Source organism: Enhydra lutris, unplaced genomic scaffold (assembly GCF_002288905.1).
Source record: "Enhydra lutris kenyoni isolate GAN:26980312 unplaced genomic scaffold, ASM228890v2 scaffoldscaffold75, whole genome shotgun sequence".
Lineage (NCBI taxonomy): Eukaryota > Metazoa > Chordata > Mammalia > Carnivora > Mustelidae > Enhydra > Enhydra lutris.
Window position 1 is genome coordinate 4,304,823 of NW_019154159.1, and position 20,182 is coordinate 4,325,004.

Below are 20,182 nucleotides of genomic sequence, written 5' to 3' on the forward strand. Positions count from 1 at the left end.
GTGGGGAAATTCTTGCGATCCAATCATATAACTAAATAAACAAAAAGAGATAAGAGAAAACCCCAAGAATCGTAAAGGGACACCAGTGAAAATGGCAGAGAAGGGGCCTGCGGGGTCCTGTCCCTCCCAGGGAAGCACCAGCCACACTGAGCAAAAGAGCATAAGTTCAGTTGCATGTCTGGAAAGTCTCCGTAGCAGGAGACCTGGCCCTGGCGGCTGAGCTTGGTTTGTGGGGTTTTGGCCTCGCCCCACTCCCTCCCCGCGTTGGGGGTCTGAAGGTGCCGCCCGTTCTGACAGAGGACGGGAGCCCTGCAGACCGTGTTCTGGAGCTTGACCTCTGGGATGTCTAAGGATGAGAAGCGCTAAAGAAGCTGTTCCTGGAACAGCTGCCAGCACCTGGAGGAGGGAAGTGGGGAGTCATCGCTCGGAGGGCATGGGGTTCCTTTCAGGGGGGATGAAAATGTGCAGAACTAGATAGAGAGTGTGTGCAATGGCTCATTGTATGTTCTGTGATTTTCACCCCGGTGTCAGAAAGCCGTGTGTGGCACTGTCACAGGAGGGGTTGAAAACAAAAGCCAAAATGCACACGCTCCCACCCGCGAAAGGGAGCCGGAGAGGAGAGCACAGGTGGATGCTGAGGGGTCGTCCCTGGGGATTCGCTCACGGGGCTTCGTGGCCAGTCCCTAGTGACCCTGCAGAACGCCACGGTCAGACGGCACGTGCGTGTGTGAACAGGCTCGTGGGTGCAGCTGGGGTGTTCCCACGGGGTGGAGGGGACTCTGCCAGGGAACCAAGGGCCAGGGCCCCGGGCTAGGACAGGACCCTTTATTCAATGAGTCACGAATCAGGCACATCCCATCCAGCAACGGAAGGAGCGCCAAAAGGCTGAGTGGAAGGTTTTCTAGAGGCAGAAAGGGGATGGAAGAGAAAATTATTAGTAAAGAATGCATTGTTTTCAGGCAAGGTTGTACTCCTGTGGGGGTCAGGCGGAGGGAGGGCAAGGTGGGCTCGCTTTCCTACAGAGTGTGTCCAGGAGGGATGGCCTCTGCCCAGGGGACAGGAGGAAGGAGTTGTCTACGAGAGGGACATCGAAGCAGGAAAGGACAGCAAGGAGGCGTCCTGATTGTGTCGGGCATTTAACTGATGGACGTGGCTGAGTGACAAGAGGAGGGATCGTGCCATGCGGGGAAGCCCCTGGGTGGCCGAGAGGAGGAGGGGGCAAGGCAAGTTTGGGCAAGTTCAGGATTGGCTGGTTTGAGTGATCTTGGTGGGCTCCGGGCTGTCGGGGTGTTGCCAGCCATTGTGTCCCCAGCCCTGGGATGATTTAGGGCAGAGGAACAGTGGCGGAGGGAGGTGTGTAGGGTGTGGGCTCTGGGTTGGTTGGTTTGCAAATGGAAGGGAGTCTTCCACAGTCTAAGAGTGAGCTAGCCCTGGGCGGGGCGGGCTCCAGGATTAGCAAGGACCCCCAACTGTCAAAGCGCCATAAACTGCAGAAAATAAAACCCAGGATTAATACCGGCGGCGGCGGGAGCAGGACAAGTGCAGGGTGAGGTGGGCGGGCCGTGAGCGGGGGTCTCCCGGCCACGGTCCGGGCTGTTACCTGGGTGAGCAAGTCTCCGGCCGCTCGCACACAGTACAGGACCAGGGAGTCCTTGGGGAATGGGCGAAGCCATCTTATTAGGGTTTCAGTGGCTTTCAGGCTCGGCCTGCACCATCTCCTCTAGGAAGCCTTCCAGGCTAGAGGCCACCTCTGAGATCCCAGCCCCTTTGCCATTGGCCTTCCCCACACACTTAACACCATCCGTTTACATAGTCTGCCTCTCTCCCGAAACCACTGGCTTCGTGGGGCGGGAACAAGCCTTGCGCTATTGCTCCTGGTCCCTGCACAGGGTCCAGTCGGAGCAGAGCTGGCGGGGCTCCCAGGGGAGTGCTCCGGGCCCTGCCCGGGTCCTCCTGGTCTCCAGCGGCCCAGGCAGAAGCTCATTGGAAATGCAGACCCCCAGGTCCCCCATGCCTGCCGAGTTACCGTCTGCATGTTTAGTGCTCTGTACCCCCACGGGTGTTGGACAAATTACTGCCTTAGATGACCTTTCTTTCTTTTAAGTTTCATTTGTTTAAGTCATCTCCACACCCCACGTGGTGTGGAGACCCCAAGATGAAGAAGAGTCGCATGTTCTGACTGAGCCAGCCACAGCCCTTAGATGACCTTTTCTTTATTATTTAAAGACTTATTTATTTATTTATTTATTTATTTTAAGGAGAGGGAGTGAGAGAAAGCAAGCGGGGGAGGGACAGAGGGACAAGCGGGCATGGGGCTCAATCTCCCGACCCTGAGATCATGACCGGAGCTGAAATCAAGAGTCAGCCACTTACCCATCTGAGCCACTGCAGGCCAAGCGCCCCCCCCCCCCATTTTAAAGCCTTGTTCCTGCCAGTGCGACGGTAGCAGGTGTCCGTTTACAGGCCAGGAAGTCTCCCTCGAAGGCCGCAGCGCTGGGGTGGCCCCGTGTGTCCTGCTGGTTTCTGCGGGCAGAGCTTGGAGAAGACCCAGGACCTGACCTAGAACTGGGCCAACAGACCCCAGGCCTGGGGCGGCAGGTGGTGAGCCCAGTGCTGTGTCTCCGGCACTTACAGGCCAGTGGCACTTCATGCACTGGCCACTCTTCCCTTGCTCCAGAGCTGTGTCCCACGAGAGATAGGGCATCGGGTGCCGGCCAGGTCCACAGAGGGGCATCCTCCCGCTGCTCCCCACAAGCTGTTTCTGGGAGCGCTGACCTGAGCAGGGAACTCCAGGCTAAAAAGGGCCGTTCAGACTCCCGTCTGCTTTTGGTCTCCTGACCTCCCGGCCGAACGGCTTGGATGTTGGAGTGTGGCACGTGGGGGGTCACGTCCGCTTTGGAACTTGCAAGCAGCACGCTTCGGGATGTCCCATGGGAAGCAGCCCCAGGGGAGGTTCTCGGCTGTGATTTGCCGGGACGAAGGGTGTGGCCGGCACTGCTCGGCCGCCTGTCCTGCAGCTCTGTCCCCCGCCCCGACGGTTCGCGTCTTTCCAGGATAAGGAGCCGGCAGATCTGACAGAGATGAGGGGGTTTGGTCAGACCAAGCTTGACGTACTTGAGACATTGAAAGGAAATTGGAGGAAAGTGTTGGTAGAGTGTAGTGACCCCAGGAAATATAACGAGTGTCTCTTCTGTTCAGAGCAAAAGGAAGAGAGGGAGGAAGAGAAAGAACCAGAATGCCTCCGCTTCCGCAGAGCCAGACTCCTTGCTGGAGGCCACCTCCGTCCCAGGGGGCGTCAGCTCGCTTGCCAACTCCTGCTTCCAGGACCCAGCCCCACCCCAGAGCAGGGCCCCGCAAGGTGGTCCGACCAGCGAGCCGAGCCAGCCCCCGGGCACCGCCCCGACTCCGCCAGAAGGTGGTGACCACCCAGGGCCCATGGGGCAGGCTGAGGCTGGTGGCAGCCCTCCGCGGGACCAGACTGGGGGAGGTGCCCTCCTGAATGGGAAGGGCCACGACACCCCCGAGCCCTCCAAGGGCAGGGGCCCCCCCCAGGAGGGGGCTGGTCCAAACACCTCTGCCAGCAAAGACCGTCCTGGGAAGGAAGGTGCTGATCAGGAAGTCCTGCCTCCTGAGTCCAAGCGGGCCTATGAGCCCAAGATGGAACCACAGAGCCCCGCGCGGCAGGCCGGGGCTCACGCCTCTGGGGTGAGTTGTCGGGAAGTGATGAATGGGTCCACTGTGCCTGGACTGCTGGCTGTGGCCAAGCAGCTCTGCTGTCACCTCCCTGCCCAGGAAGGGCACCTCTGGGACTTGTTCCCTGGGATGACACCCCTCCCTGAGCCACTGGTCCCTCTCACTGGGCTGGTGGCAGCGCTGACCTGTCCCCGTCAAGTTGTCGCCTGGGTCCTGACGTCTGGGGCCTTTGTCTCCTCCAGGAAACCGCTGCTGCAGCCCAGCCCGCTAAGCCTGAGGGAGGGGCTGGGGAAAAAGTGAAAGCCAAGACTCAGAAAACGAAACAGCTGCCCGCAAGCTGTCCTGCTTCCCCAGAGCTCCGCCAGGTAGGGAAGGCATCTTGTCTTGGAAGCCTCCACGTCCTGCTGTCTGTCCCACCATCTGCTCCTTTGGGCCCTGTTCCTTCTAAATTTCATCCTTCCTTGTCATTCAGTGATTCCCTTTCGGGTGCAAGGGATGCAGCCACGAAGGAGACCTGATTCCTGCCATCATGGCCCACATTCTATAGGGGGAAAGACAGAAAGCGAAGTTAGGCACAGGGAGGGCCACATGGAAAAGCATGGTGCGGGTGGAGGGAGCCGAGGTGGGTGCTGAGAGAGCGTCGCCAGGCAGGGTCTCCTCAAGGAGGTGCCGGTGGAGCAGAGATCTGCAAGCGTCAGGGGCAAGCCATGCAGTTCTCTGGGGACACGTCCCAGGCAACAATGGCAGGTGCAAAGGCCCTGTGGCAGACGGTGGCAGACTTGTACTGGGAACAGTAAGGAAACCAGTGACCCCAGGAGCAAGTGAGGGAAAGAAGGTTGCAGAGGGGTTCTTGGAGGCTGTAGCAGACGGGTCAGAGGGCAACGGAAGGTTCTGAGCGGGGAAGGGACATGACTACTCTGGCTGCTGTGACAAGCATTGACTGGAGGGGGCAAATGGGCTTGGTTACTTGTTCCAGGAAGCTGAAACCAAGGAGAAGGTGGCCGTTGCTGGAGACAAAGCAGGTGGAAGTGATAAGGCCAAGCCAGGGGCTCCGAAGAAGCCGGGAGGGAATGACAAGAATTGTGCGGCCACGGTGAAAAGTGAGAAGGAGCAACAGAAGCGCAAAGCGGGAGCATGTGAAGTGAAGGAGAGGTAGGTGTGAGCCCTGGCACCTGGGAGCAAGGACACAACCTGCCCCAGGGACGCAGGCACAGCCTCCCAGGCTGCCCTTCTTGGTGACTCTTTTGGGGAAATGGGGGAACTGCTGAGGAGGGGAGTGGTGGGGAGCCACGTGTCCCCATTCCTTGCTGGTGATCTGCTCCAGCATACAGCCCCCAGGGTCCCCAAGGCCACATGAGCCTTATGGATCTCAGGGGAGAGGCTGGCACGTCCCAGAGTGCTTTCTGTCCCCTCCCGCCACAGCCCCCAGCCCTTCAGAGCCAGGCAGAGATGGCCCCCCACCCTGTGAGTAGAAGCCCACCTCTCTCCTCCACCGTGAGGGGGGCCCAGCAGGACCCAAATGGCATGGGTCTGTCTGAAGTGTGGACGCTGTTGCACTCCGCCGGGGTGTGTGTGAGCAGTCAAGAAACAGAGGCCCTGTTGTGCACGTATGGTGTGTGAGTGTGCATGTGTGTGCGCAGGGGGCAGGCAGATCTAGATCTCATCCGTGTTTCCTTTGATGCTTTCCTCCAGCCCACTGAGTCTCCAGGAAAGGATCACGGTGTTCTTCCACGCAATCATTTCCAAGGACGTCGGCTTTGACCCCAACGTGCACAAAGTGTTTGTCAAGGGGGGAGAGGAGTTTGGGAAACCCAAGTGGAATCTGAACGTCTGTGAGATGCACTGCACCAAGTGAGTGTGCTGGGGGTCGTGGGGACTCTCTCGGGGAAGGCACGGAACAGCCGGTCTTCGAAATACATTGAAATCATGATTTGTTTCACGTTGCTAACATTCTCACGCTTTGGAAAACGACGGCTCCAAACAGATACTCCCTCGAATGTGCTTCTGTGCTATGTCACCGCACTTAGTGTTGGTTCTGTCTGCAAACTGTGTCTCATTCTAGAAGCATCCTCTGGTCAGCAGTGATTTCTAGCTCTGGGTTTGCTCCAGGCTGTTTGAGGAGAGGTAAAATGTTCAAACTAGGATTCTGTTTTGGATAACCAGCCGGTGTCCTGTCGATTCAGAGACCTGTACGAGAACGGGTTCCTCGTGGAAGGCAGCGCCGTCCTTTCCCGGCAGTACCTGAATAAAGCCATTCCGTACAAGTACGTTGTCATGCACGGCAAGAGCATCGACTACGAGTACATCTGCAAACCTCAGCAGAGCAACGAGCACGTCAACCGCTGTCTGCAGGTGAAGGCAGAGCTTCTGGGCTCAGGAGGTGAGTCGCCGGTGGGGCCCCTGGCCTGGGCTCAGGCGTGCCGGTGCTGGGCCTCCCAAAGTGGCCGGTCCTCTGCAGAGCGGGGGCCCCCGTGGGTCCTCTGGGCTGGCACGGCCCTTGCCCGTGCCCCTGGGCCCTGGGCCCTGGCCCCCAGCCTCTAGCTCTGCATTGAAGAAACCCAAGTTCAGAAGCCCGTTTTGGATCAGTGTAACGGAACCGCTCACTTCCCAGGGGAAACCAGGATAAGGATTTTTACTCACGGGCAGAGAGGGTGAAGCTGCTGGGGGTGAGGGGGTGAGAGGCTGGGCGGAGGGGCCACAGGGCTCTGGCAAGAAGGTTCAGGGCGGGAGGACGAGGTTGGAGCTATGGGCACCCACCCCTTGCCCCGGAGACTGTGGGTCAGACCCCTGCCCGCACCCACACCCTTGCTCCTTGTGTCCTGGCCACCCTCCGCTCGTCTCCTTTCTCCTGTTCATGTGTAATTGCTTCCTTGTCTCGTCTTTCCCGTTTTTTTTTTTGCTCTCTTTTCTTCTCATTGTATGTAGTGTGTGTGTGAACATGGTGTGTGTGTGTGTGAACACGGTGTGTGTGTAAACATGGTGTGTTTATGAATGTGGCGTGTGTGTGAACACGGTGTGTGTGGAGTGTGTGGGGACATGGTGTGTGTGTGAACATTGTGTGTGTGGCGTGCACGTGGCACATCGGCGTGTGTGGCCTGTGGCGTGTGCAGTGTGTGTTCTACCTATACATGATCTCCGTGGCTTCTGCTTTGGGAATGTGCGAGGACCTTCTCTGTGGCCTGGTGCCCGGTCTGTGGCAGGCGTCCCCGTGGGCTGAGCCAGACTGAGCCGCGAGCCGGGGGCGCGCGGACCCTCGTGTATCTAGTAGATGAAGCCTGTTTGATAGTCAAGTCCATTCTCGAAGGCTGGCGTGTCTGTCGGCTCCCGCGTGAAGCCCGGCGCTGCTCCCTGCTGCTGCCCGGCCCCGAGCGCCGCGGGCCTTCGATGCAGGGTGGCGGTGCGGACCTGGGGCTGCGGGGGTGTGGGAGCGGGACGGAGGTGAGGCCTGGTGACCTGCGGGACGGCTCGTGGGGAGGCCTTGGCAGGCTCTCCTCGGAGGTCATTGTCAGCGCTACAGACGGTTGGGGAAGGGGCGTGGAAGGTGCCGGGAACGGGGTGATGGCAGGGGTTTCGTGTCCACTCCGTCCCGTGCCGCGGCGGCTCCTCTATAGCACTTGAAATAACTGCAGGTCTCCTGGTTCCCGGCGCAGTACGGGCAGGGGTGGCTGTCCCCCTTCCTCCCTCTACGCATCCCCGCATAGCGTGAGTGGCAGTGGCCAGGCCGCCAGAGTGGGGGCTTCCGGCTGTAGCCCCGCACCCCGAGAGACCCAGACCAGGGCCGCCCGCCTGGGGGGGCGCCTGAGCGTTGTCCTTCCGTGTCCTCTTCCACTGTCCCTCTTCTGTCTCTCTGTGGTCCCTCTGTGGTCCCTCCACTGTTCCTTCTCTGTTCATCCATGGTCCCTGCACAGTTCCTCCACGGCCCTCCATGGTCCCTCTACAGTCCCTCCGTGGTTCCTCCGTGGTCCCTCTACTGTCCCTTCACAGTCCCTCCACAGCCCTCCACTGTCCCTCTGCAGTCTCTATGCTGTCCCTCTGAGGTCCCTCCATTGTCCCTCTGCGGTCCCTCCACTATCTGCGGTCCCCCCGCTTTCCCCCCATGGTGCCCCTGCAGTCCTTCTACAGCCCTCTGCCGTCCCTCCACTGTCCCTCCGCAGTCCCTCTGCCACGTGCCGGTGCCGTTCTGCCTGGAAAGGGGGGTGTGCCTGCTGTCTGCACCCCCGGCTTCTGCTTCTCCATCACCGCCTTCGTCTCTGCTCGGCCCTCGCTCTGGGGCCTGCCTCTCCGGCCACCTGTCTGTTTCGCTGGGCTTTCATTGGTTTGTTTTCTGTCGTGGTTTTTCATTCAGTCTGACCGTCCTTAGTGGATGCATTTAGCCTGCCCACGTTCATCCCGACTGCTGCTGGAGGACAGACTTTGGCCACCTTGACTTGTCTTTTCTGTTCACCTTGTTTTCATGCCCTCTTTTGGGTATTTTTTCTAAGTTGCAGAACTTCTTTCTCTTTCGTTTTCTCTAGTGGGTTGGAAACTTAAACATGTTCTTTCTTTTCTTCTGGTAGATTCTGAGAGACCAAAGCCTCTGATGGCCCCCTCTCCCCCATCCCAGTGTCAAAGGTGTCCCCTGCCCAGGTGACCCAGGTGGCACTCCCTCCCCCTCTGGGATGTGGGCCTGGCCAGACCAGCAGCTCATGTGGGCGTCTGGAGGCCGGGCACGGAGAGCAGGAAAAGCAGTAATTCCCAACAGTAATTTTGAGTTCTGGCCAGGCTGGGGTGGAGCAGAGGTGGGTGAATGAGGACCTCGGTGCCGACAGCGGGATGCGGGGTACCTGCTCTTCCGGACACGTGCCCATCCTGATCGTCGTGGCTGAGTTCATGTGTTCATGTTGCCTCTGGCCGTCTTACTGACCCCTGGTCTTCTGATTATTTTGCAGCTGGTTTTGTCGGGTTTTCTAATCAACACTCGTACCTTTGCACCTCATCCCAAGAGCAGGGGTGGACTCAGCCCTTGCCCTGCATCAAGGGCTCTGTCTTGTCTGTCCCGCGTGGAGTGGGCATCCCAGCTCCCAGCACAGAGGAAACTAGCCTTTGGGTCCAGTAACTCAGCCAAGTGGGGTGCTCAACTGTTAGTGAGTGCGGTTTTGGGATAGAATTCTTAACCTCTGTGCGATCGTATTCTAATGATCCCATATACCAAGTGTGCTGAGCCGTCTGGTTTAGTGCAGACACGTTTCAAATATTTTCACGCCAGCCAGATCATGGGACCTTGGGTCCCCCTCTCATCACTATGGGGCGGCAAGGGTCCGTGTCCTAAACACAGCGGTTCCTGCATTGCCCCTCCGCTGGCGGGACCGTGGCCCACATGAGTTCAGTTCCTTCCCTTCCTCTGCCTCCTGCGTTCGGGTCGTCGGCCTCCTGGGGGCGGTGTCTAGGTCGCCGCGTTCAGATGGCCCGCAGCATGGTGTTTTCCTCTCTTCGCTCTTAGACTGGCACCAGTATGATGATCTGGTCCGTATGAAGAGCCCGGGGAAGCTTCAGAGGATGGTGAGTTCCTTCACAGACGGGATAAGGAAGGACCTGGTGAGGGGTAAGCAGGTGGCGGCCGCCGTCATGCTGGACGGCATCTTCAGCATTCTGCAGCCCTGGAGCGCCACCAACCTGAAGAGCTTTTTCACCCAGCTCCAGCAGTTCTACTGTGTCGTGAAAGTACCCATGATCTACGAGGGCCACGCACAGCCCTGGCACTCTCTGCAGTACGAGGAGAAGGAGGTACTGGGTGTCAGAGTATACGCCCCTCCCCTCCCTTTCTATGCAGTCGGCATCACCCCACTTCCTACCGGCCAGGGGATCCCTGGGGAGCAGGTGGGGGCAGATCTCACCCTCACCATTGTCCAGGCTCTGCTGCTTGTGGAGTCTCTGTCCTCCTGGTTTTCTTTCTTCCTTCCCCGACCGGCACCTCCTTACCCGGGCCCCACCCTGCCCACCTCCTCTCCTGGCCCCCCCCCCCCCCACGTCCTCTCCTGGCCCCACCCCCTCACCCCTCACCCCTCACGCCTCCACCTGGCTTCTGGCAGAGTGGAAGGAACAGGTGGAGCCTTCCTTTATCACCTCTCTGCCTGCTTTGTGGGATGGCCCTGGCAGTGTAGAGAGGAGCCTGGGGCCATTTCTGAGATGGCAGTTGGGCCCTTGCAAGCATGAAGGGCCCCTCCACCGGGCAGAGTTTCTGGACCGCACCATTGGTGGCATCTCCCAGCAGAGACGTGGGAAGTAGGGGGTGCTCGGGGTTAGCTGGGGAGGCAGGGCAGTGGGGCGGCCCCTCCATGGAACCGTCTCTGCCTCTTGGGGGCCTTGGTCCCTTGCCCAGCTGACAGGGCACTGAGGGCCGTGAAGGGGCCCCTCTCGCACCCCTGCTGGCTTCAAGTCCATGGTTCTGTCTTCTTTCCTGGGATCAGGTGAAGAGAAACCTGTGGGAGTATTTGAAAAAACAGGCAGCACCGTTTCTGGGAAGAAGTGGGGACCCTCTGTTTGAAGACAGCCCAGTAAAGAGTAAATTGAGAATGGGCCTGATCCTCCTTTTTGCTGTGGAAAAGTTTGACATTCCCTTATCGAAGAATGACCTGGAGATCCTCTGTAGTCTTCTTTCCTCCAACGCGCGTTCACCAGGAGACCTTGACAGTGACCTAAGCCACATCTTTGGAACATGTCAGAGGTATTGTGTGTGTGTGAAATGATTTTATAGCTGTTTCTAAGAGTGATCGGATTCTACAAATGAGTGTTGGTCGCGGGCCGGATGCAGATGTGCCGGAAGTAAACCTGCTCGTGGTTCCCCTCGCCTGCCGCGTCAGTGTTGGCCTCGCCGGCCTTCTTCCTAGCATATGTTTTGTTTTTACTTTTATTACTCTTCTGTCGAATAGCCTGCTTTTGAGAAGCTTTATGCTGTACCATGCCTTGCCCCTGGCGACCCAAAAGGAACAAACCTTTTTTTTTATAAAATTAAAAAAAATAAATAAAGGAAGTGGGGCACCTGGCTGGCTTAGCCAGTGGAGCGGGCGACTCTTGATCTCGGAGCTGTGAGTTGGAGCCCCATGTGGGTGTAGAGATGACTCAAAAATAAAATCTTTAAATTTATTTTTTTATTAGTTTTTTTTTTTTTTTTAAGATTTTACTTATTTGTTTGCGAGAGAATGAGTGAGAGAGAGCATGAGAGAGAAAGTTAGAGGGAGAAGCAGACTCCCCAAGGAGCTGGGAGCCGGATGCGGGACTCGATCCTGGAAGTCCAGGATTATGACCTGAGCCAAAGGCAGTCGTTCAACCAACTGAGCCACCCAGGTGCCTGTTAGTTTTTTTTTTCTTAAGTAGGCTCCATGCCCAATGTGGGCCGCCAACTCACAATCCTAAGATAAAAGTCGCACGCTCCACTGACCCAACCAGCCAGGCATGCCACATAAAAATGAGATCTTAAAAAAAGAAGAATGAAACAGGAAAAGTATTTTATTTGAGCCCAAGTTAAAGCGGCCAACTGGAACCCACGAAGAGGAGCACACACGCTCCAGGGAGGGAACACGGGGTGCAGGGTGATGTGTGCTCTCTGTGGAAGGAGTTTCAGATCATCAAGACAGACATTCAGAAAGTTACAGACTTTTCCTTATGTGTTTAGTATGTGTAATACTTTAATCTTGTGGGAACCAGGACATGTTTTCTCTTTTTTTTTTTTTTTTAAAGATTTTATTTATTTGCCAGAGGGAGAGAGATAGAGAGAGAGTACACACAAGCAGGCAGAGTGGCAGGCAGAGGCAGAGGGAGAAGCAGGCTCCCCGCCAAGCAAGGAGCCCGAAGTGGGACTCAATCCCAGGACCCTGGGATCATGACCTGAGCCGAAGGCAGGGGCTTAACCCACTTGAGCCACCCAGGCGTCCCTGTTTTCTCTTTTCTTATCTTTCTGTTTGGAATGCTCCTTTTTGGTTTTTATTTATTTATTTTTAATGAAGCAGACACACGGTGTGTGCTCCTGGCAGAAATAGAGCCCGTGGTTGAAGTCATTTTCCCCTTTGTTAATGTCAAAGTTTTGCTTCTCTGGGAGCCCAGGAGCAGTGCCCACAAGCATGAAAACTTGAAAATGTCCCATATTACCCTGTGTGTGCAAGGTTGCAGGGGTTGGGGTTTGAAGATGGACTGTGAGGGCCCAGTGAGGCACGCCCCTGGATGCAAGGGGGTTGCTCTCCCTGGGCCTCGGCGGTCACCGGTCTGCCCTGAGGAGCCTCCATCGTTCGGGTGGAGGGGCCCCGCTCAGCACCCCAGGATTTCAGGCCCTTCCTACGCTGTTCTCAGGAGCTGTGTGAACAGAACTGGAGGGCAGTAGGAGGCAGCCTTCCCTGAGCAGTGTCTTACTGGGACATCTGTCTCTTGGTTTTACAAACTTGAAACACTGAGTGCAACACTACGTTTTTTTAAGGGAGAGGAACTGGCTGCAAATGTACGAGGTGTGTTTGGAGGGTTTCCGAAAAGCGGCGAGCATTCTTGTCTTGTGACGGAAGGCAGTGTGCCGCGTGTGGTTGACAGGCTTCCCCTTGCGCCGGCAAAGTGGCTTCGTATCTGGGCCTACTGTCGCCAGAGGGCCTGGGCTCACAGGTCACATAGCCCCTGAACCTCAGCTGTCAAGGGGATGGACGTCTGCTGTGGGTCTGCACAGAAGGCCTCTCCGGGGCCCGACGCTTCGCAGGGTGCCGAGGGCGTCCCCGTGTCTCATGCAGCCACGTTTTCCCTGGGGCTAGTCACTCTTTTCAGCCACCCTGAGTGCTCCTTACCTCCTCTGTGTGAGGGGCTGTCAGAGCGCCGGGGGGCAGGACACTGGCCATCCCAGCTCACCTCGGGCTCTCTGCCCCCTTCGCAGCTGGCGGGAGTTCCTGGTCAACCTGTGCCGACGGTGCATGGAGGAGAGAGTGGTCCTCTGGGTGCTCACCCTGCCCGTCCTGCACCACTGCCTGGCGCCGGCGCCCCAAGGAAAGGACTCCAGGATGCAGCCTGAGGACACCTGGGCGGCCCTGGAAGGAATCTCCTTCTCTGAGTTTCGGGAAAGAAGGCTAGATTGGTAAGCTGCGGATCTGCACTTCCGTCTGTAAATCTTGGAATCACAGCCGTGCTTCGGGGATCTCCAGCGGCCCCCTGGGTGCACACGTTTCTGCTTCTAGTGATCTTTTAAAATAACTTCTTTAACAAACTTTAAACATACAAGAAATGTAACAAAGAATATTAAAAACAACAACAACAACAACAACAAAACAAGCCTGAATTCCCAGAGATAATCGTTGTTGCTAACACGTTGGCATGCACATTTCTCTGATTTTGTCCAAACACAGCTTTGTGGGCATGTGACGTGCTCGATAACAGCGACAAATGATTGGCTCTTTTATTTTTTTTTAAAGATTTTATTTATTTATTTGACAGACAGAGATCACAAGTAGGCAGAGAGGCAGGCAGAGAGAGGAGGAAGCAGCTCCCTGCTGAGCAGAGAGCCCGATGCGGGGCTCCATCCCAGGATCCTGAGATCATGACCTGAGCAGAAGGCAGAGGCTTTAACCCACTGAGCCACCCAGGCGCCCCCAAATGACTGGCTCTTTATTCTGTTTTCCAAACAGGCTTTTTTTCACCTCACAGTATTTTGTGAGCGACTCCGTGTCAGTAAACACACGGCTACGTTGTTGTAATGACTGCTTACTCATCAGAATTTATTTTTACTTAAGCAAGGACTGGGCAGGTTGTTTCTGACTTTGTAAGCGCGCATGCTTCCTCGAGCATCCTTGTTGCTTCCCCGTCCAATTCTTTCCCTGAGCTCAATCCCTGAAGGCAGGCCTGCCCGGTCAAAGGCTCGGCCCATGGTACGTGCCAGTCTTGGGGTAGGGAAGTACCAGTCTCCAGGTGAGCCAAGCTTTCTTAGAGGAGACACAGAATGCACAATCCACAAATGAAAAATGGTAATCGAACCTAAGTACACAAATGAAATAAAAATTTGATAAAAAATTTGAAAAAGAGGAATACTTCTACGCAATGGCAAGCACAGTGCTCCCCCACCCCCTGGCCCGTTCACGTTGTCTTGGGTCAGAGAAAGATTCCAGGTCTCTCCTGCTCCCACCCCTCCAGCAACCCAGTACACCGCTGTCCATAGGCTGATAGGGATTAAAGTAAATTAAGATATTGTTCCTTTACTATTATTGGAACCTTTAGAAGTTAAAGCCCAGTTAAGATTACTTATATCAAGGAAAAAAAAGATTTCTTATATCATTGCATACATTTTAAGGACCCTTCAGTGGTGTACAAACCGTCTGGAAGAAATTTAGTTGTTAACAGTGGGGAATGGCAAACACCAGCCTTGGTCTTAAAGATCGTCCCTTTCAGGCATACGTGGCCTTTATTGTGCCATGAACCTTCATCCATGGGGTCCTTGTACTCCCGGGACTTCTGTGTGCCTTGCTTTATTGATTTTCTTTTTCTTTTTTTTAAAGATTTTATTTATTTGACAGAGATTACAAGTAAGCAGAGAGGCAGGCAGAGAGAGAGGAAGGGAAGCAGGATCCCCGCTGAGCAGAGAGAGAGCCCGATGCGGGGCTCCATCCCAGGACCTGGGATCATGACCTGAGCCAAAGGCAGAGGCTTTAACCCACTGAGCCACCCAGGCGCCCCAGCTTTATTGATTTTCCAGTGGTCATCTTCTGGGGTCTCCAGTACAATGTCACAGAGTCAGTATGATTTAAAGACCTTCACTGGGCTCCTTTGGACTGTTCGATCTGAAGCATTCACTTAGTAGCTCATCAAAACAATTAGTTCATACATCATTGTAGCCAGTATGGAAAACAGTATGGAGATTCCTCAAAAAGTTAACAGTGCTACACCCTTTTGAACCAGAGGTCCCTCCTGTGGGCATGTATCCCAAGGAAATGGAATTGGCATCTCAAAGGCGTACGTGCAACCCCATGGTCACTGCAGCATTCTTCATAATAGCCAAGACACGGAAACCACCGAGTGCCTGTTGACCGATGAATGGGTAACAGAGATGTGAGACCCGCATACATACACTTGCACATGTGCACACACACGGGAATATGATATGTACAATAGCATTTGCGTGGAATCAAAAAAAGTCAAATTCCTAGAAACAGAGTAGGACGGAAACTGCTGGGGGAAATCGGGAGATGTTGGTCATTGTACAAATTTCCAGCTAGAAGATGAGGAAGTTCTGGGAACCCAAGGCACAGTGTGGTGACTCTCGGTAGTGATACTGTATGATAGACTCCCAGGTTGCAGAGAGAGGAGAGCTTACATGTTGTTAGCATGAGAGGAGGAGTCCTGGTCACGTGATGTGGCATTAGTGCTAGCTAATCCTCGGGGAAGTGTATCAAGTCAACACATTGTACGCGTTATGTTACGTTACGATGTTAGATGTCAGTGATATCTCAGCGAAGCTGGAAAAAGTGCTTATATCTTCGTGTAGTTTTTTGCTGTGGTAAAATACACACATGCTCTAACTTGCCCTCCTGATCAGTTTCTGTGTGGACTTCAGTGGGATCTGGCCCACTCACATGGCTGGGTCGCCACCTTCCGTCCCAGAGGTTTTTCAAGTTGAAACTCTGTCCTCATTAAGCAACATCTCTGTTTCCCCGACTCCCCCACCCTCGGGTAAGGACCATCCTACTGGCTGCTTCCTCGAATTTTTGCAAGCTGGGGACCTCGCGGAAGTAGAGTCAGCGTGTCCGTCCTTGCTACTGGCGGGCTTCACTCAGCGTCATGTCCTCAAGGTTCATCCGCTTTGGTGAAATCTTAATATGTTATTGTTTGCTTTTTATTTGATTCAGTTATTTTTAAAGTTTGAACTTTATGGGCCTCTTCTAACATGACTGTACTTACCTTCACTCCATCTGTGTGTGCTGATCCCTAAGGCTGCCTTTCTGTTCCCATTGTCCCTTATCCAGGATTGGATTGATTGACCTTATGGGAGAGTCGAGCCATTTGCTGGACGTAGATGTGTGTCTGTTCCGGTCCTGGTTCAGTCTGCTGCCTCTGAGCAACTTAGTCTACTATATGAAGAACTTCATGGAATATCTGAGTCGCTCCCCTGCTCGCTTCCTGGACTGCCTTCTAGGGACTTGGTACCAGCTTCAAGGGCTTAGACAAGTCTTCAGCACAAATCGGGAGGTCTGTTGTCTTTTGTCTGTTGTCCGGAACAGGATCTCAAGTCCTTGCTTATAAGCAAAAGCAGATCAAACTAGACAGGACCCGTGATTCCTTTTTTCTGAAATCCTGGCAGGGTGAAGCACTTTGAAGCCGGAGATGTGGTGGGGCTGCTGTTTCTTAGGCTGCAGGGCTGCTCTGCTTGCCATAACTCTGGGGCGGGGCCGGGGGGGGGGCTGGAGTGGTCAGGCTGTGTATGTGTGTGTGTTGGGGGAGGTCCGGACAGGGTCCACACAGCTGCTCTCTCCTTTCCCATTTTGTGCAGTGCAGAAAACAGTATAATCTTAAATCCGGAATTTTATCTGTGAAAGATGTAAGCTTGGTTCTTGAGCATCTTAAAACTCATTTGTAGAAAGAAAAGAACCCATTGAGTACACCTCTGCCCATGTAGAAAAAACCCATTGGGCACATTTCTATCCATGTAGAGAAAAAAGAACTTATATTTGCCTTATTTAGGTTGGTTTTGTTTTTTCAGTTCTGTTTTCAGGAAGATGGTGGCATCATGATTAACTCTTTCTTATCTTTTCTCTTCACTGCCCCAGAACATTGAGGAAATTTTTCAAATGCTGCTGCACCTCCTGGATATTTTTCAAGACAAGTAAGTAGAAAAGTGAAATGCAGCCTCTGTCTTGCATGAGGTTACCTCCCCCTTCCCCCCGAACTGACCGCCGTGTCCCATATTTACTGTTGAAATCAGAAGGCCCTCAGTGTATATCAAACCTTGTTTTTAAGCTATTAATATCCTGGTTTGGTTTGGTTTGGTTTTGTCTTAAGGGAAAATAATCAATATCAGCTGCTAAGATTTTGGTTGATTTCCATCTGGTCTTTTTTCCTACACATTTGCCTCCATTTATTTTTTTGATGATCACCACATTACATATTCACGCTCGTGTTCTGGATTTCTTTCACGTTGGTCTTTGTGTGTTTTTTGCAAGTCAGGCCAGTTGAACGTAAAAATCAAACTTAGCTTTACATGGTTATCTGAAATCATTTGCTCCTACAGACTTGTATGACCTCTGACACCCCGAAGGGACACACTATACAGCGGAATGCAGAACAGTAGAAACCCACACGTGCTGATAGGTGTTTCCTGAGATTCTCGGAGCTCTTTCCATATCACTTCACCTGAATTCTTAGGGTGTTCAGGATGGTGGGGGGGTCAGATCTCTGTTATTATCAAGCCCCGCGGCTTCAAGGTCTCCCCTGGGTCCCACAGAAGCACCCCCACGGTGCCTTTCTCCTGCCACCTGCCACACCACGCTCCAGTCAGGTCCCATCAGCTCGGGCCCTGTGCCAGCCGGGGAAGGTGAGATGTGGTCTCCACGCACAGTGCCCATTCTAGCACTTTTCCCTAGCCCTCTCTCCCTGCCTCCCTCCCTGGATCTTTCTGAAATTTTTTCAAGTTTATCTAGTATCCTGATCTTCAGTAATACACACCCCTAGCGTTTTTTTCTTTCAAATAAGGGACTACACTTGGAAATAGTTTCACTTGCTTTTGTCTAAAGAGTTCAGACCTTGGAGGCAAACCAAAAGGACTTTGTTTCCTTTTTTATCTTGGTCATAAGTTCAGGATCTGTTGAAATATTCCCAATGTTAACCTACATGGGATCAGAACCATGCCCTCCTCGTAGGTATTTTGAAGGGAAGGATCTCGTCAGGGAAATGGATACTGTTTTGTCACTTCTCCTAAATTACTTCAATGATCTCTCTTGACTCTTTGCGGGGTAGGATTCTTGAGGAGCCCTTGATACAGTCCTACTTGACTGTGTGCCTGAAACTTCATGAAACTGTCTGCAGAATAACAAAAGACCAAAAGTTTTATGAGCTGCCCGCCTTATCTGCTGAGATTGTTTGCAGAATTATTTCACTTAAGCCTCTAGTGGTAAGTGGACCGCACACACCGTGTCGCACCCACGATAAGTATGGAATTCCAAGTGGCCTCACCACAGAACAGGGATCGGCTGGTTTCTAGGATTGCTGGAGGGACACAGAATGGCTGATCCCCTCCTCAAATATTTGTTGGGCATCTGCCCCATGCTGGGTTCTGTTCCATACACTGGGGATGTTTTGGTGAGTGAGTCTGCGCCCCTGCCCTCCTAGGGCTTCAGTTGGAGGCGGAGAGGCAGTGCAGGAGTCAACGTACAGAACATCAGATGAATGGGTTAACGGAAGAACAGTGCAGCTGGCTGGGAAGTCAGGCAAGGTACCCAAAATATGTGCCCAAAGTACGTATCCATGCATGGTCGTTCCCACGTGACCTCATTTCCTGCACACTGTTCCGTAAGTACGGCAGCTCCACACGGCCCAAGTACACACCTCAGGGCCTTGCACACAGCCTCCCTTGTGCTGCCTCCCGAATCAAGCTGTAGGGAGACCCCAGCGCCCTGTGCCCTCTCCCTCTACTCCCTCCGCACACCTCCCAGAGGGAACCACCTTCTGTCTCCTACCACCAAACCTGCGTTTTGGCTGTCGTTGGACCTTCTGTGTTTTGTGTCTACTTGCGTCACCCAACACCATGTCTCCGAGGCTCACGCCCGTCGCCGCTCACAACAGCATTTGCTTCTTGTTCTGAACTCTGCATGCTTGAGTTTAAGGGCTTCAATTTGAAAATGATAGGAGATTTTATATTGAGGCTAACCAACTTTTGGTCTATTGTATTATGATTCAGAACTGTGACGTTAATGATGGAGAAGAATTCAATGTATGTTTTAACCTTTTTCCTTTCACTCTTTCGGCTTTAAGATATCAAAGACACATTTTAAAATAACTATGATTGATAAGATGATTGCTTTTTATGAATCAGGTGCCATTTAAACCATCACAGGTGGGTGCCTAATTCCAAATAAACTGTGTTTAGGAAGTTTGTTAGTTTTCTAGGGTCTATTTTCCTGCAGAAAAAAAGTCTTAAATGTGGGTCAGAATCCCAGACCGGTGTAATCTACATCCTGGTAAAAATACTCTATCCATGCCATAAAAACAAAAAGTTTTACAAAACTAGCACTCAACAAAAGTGATGTGTTTTCAACCAGCTTCCGGTTGGGTCCTGACACAGAGGGTTCACTGGATTGGCAGGACACCGGAGTGAGAAAAGCAAGGAGCACACATGTGAGCCTTCCAGCCTAGATTCTCAGGCTTGGGCTGTTCACTTAATTGCCCGTCTCTGCCTGGCCCGGTGAAGAGGACAGGGGGATGGGAGAGACAAAGGCCCGCCTCCCAGAGAGGTCTCTGGGGGGCCACCCAGTGAACACATAAGTGCACCACAAGGGACAGACAGTAAGCTAGAGGGTCGATAAGGTGCCCTGGGCACCAGGGGCTGGGCCTGCATTCCCATGAAGAGGAAACAGCCCTCACGGGGTCAGGGAGGAGGAACGTTGCTGTTCCCCAGGGCCTGCAAGGAATGGACTATGGCAGGAAAGGAGCCAGGTCCAGGTAAGCCCAGATCGCAGGGAAGGCATGCCATGCTGAAGCTTCTTGATTATTCTAGAAGGTGCTGCACCGTTCGGGGATTTTAAACAAGTGCTGAGATGTCCAAATTTCAGCTGAGAACCGTTGCCACCTCTTGCCATCCAGTGATCCGGCGTGCTGGCCAGGCACACCTCTACCCACCCTCCCACACACCTGGCACCCTCCTCATTTTTAGGGACGGAGCCCCTTACTGCCCCAGGCTGGGTATCTTCCCTTTCGTATGTCTTGAGAATACCTTGTACTTTCCTACTTGGCACTCACCATGGTTAACGCCCAGATGTCTGCCTGCCTGTCTGTCTGTGGATTGTTGCCCTCTCCCCCGCAGCATCAGCTCCCGTGGCGGGAACCGCATCTGCTTGGCCACCAGCTGGGAGGGAGGGCACGCGGTGGTTCTCAGGGAGCATCCCGCAGGGAGGAGTAGCAGCAAGTCCCGTTGTGGGTCCTGACACTTCTAACTTGTGGAACTCCGCTGAGGAACACAGGCTAGCACAGAGCTGGGGAGACCCTTCCAGAGCCTCAGGGAGCAGCCACTGCAGAGGTGGGGGTTCCAACGCCTGTATTCATATGGCTGTGCTCCTGCTGTGGTGGGGGGACACGCCAGAGCCTGCGACCCCATGGAACTCGGATTTTCCAGAGGGAGAGAGGGACTAGGGGAGGCCTCATGGGTGGTGAGCATGGATTTGGGTTTACCTCTGTCCCACCTTGGGCTGTTTCTGTGGCCAAGGATCAGGGGTTTGCATGGTGCCCCGGGGGAAGGGTGTCTCTGAGCTGGTGGTGGCTCTGCATTTGGGGTGCGCCCTTACCCAGC

The 20,182-nt window shown here is 54.0% G+C and overlaps 1 protein-coding gene across 1 annotated transcript in view; it reads left to right on the forward strand.

The window, feature by feature from the left end:
- Window positions 1–20,182, forward strand: part of LOC111160428 (ring finger protein 213) — a 105,292-nt gene that overhangs the window by 11,979 nt on the left and 73,131 nt on the right. The window contains exons 3-13 of the mRNA XM_022523545.1: window positions 3,199–3,705; window positions 3,936–4,058; window positions 4,670–4,845; window positions 5,386–5,544; window positions 5,877–6,073; window positions 9,173–9,456; window positions 10,140–10,396; window positions 12,578–12,775; window positions 15,651–15,873; window positions 16,452–16,507; window positions 17,638–17,791. Coding sequence (XP_022379253.1) covers window positions 3,199–3,705; window positions 3,936–4,058; window positions 4,670–4,845; window positions 5,386–5,544; window positions 5,877–6,073; window positions 9,173–9,456; window positions 10,140–10,396; window positions 12,578–12,775; window positions 15,651–15,873; window positions 16,452–16,507; window positions 17,638–17,791 — 2,334 coding nt within the window. The remainder of the gene's footprint in view (window positions 1–3,198; window positions 3,706–3,935; window positions 4,059–4,669; window positions 4,846–5,385; window positions 5,545–5,876; window positions 6,074–9,172; window positions 9,457–10,139; window positions 10,397–12,577; window positions 12,776–15,650; window positions 15,874–16,451; window positions 16,508–17,637; window positions 17,792–20,182) is intronic.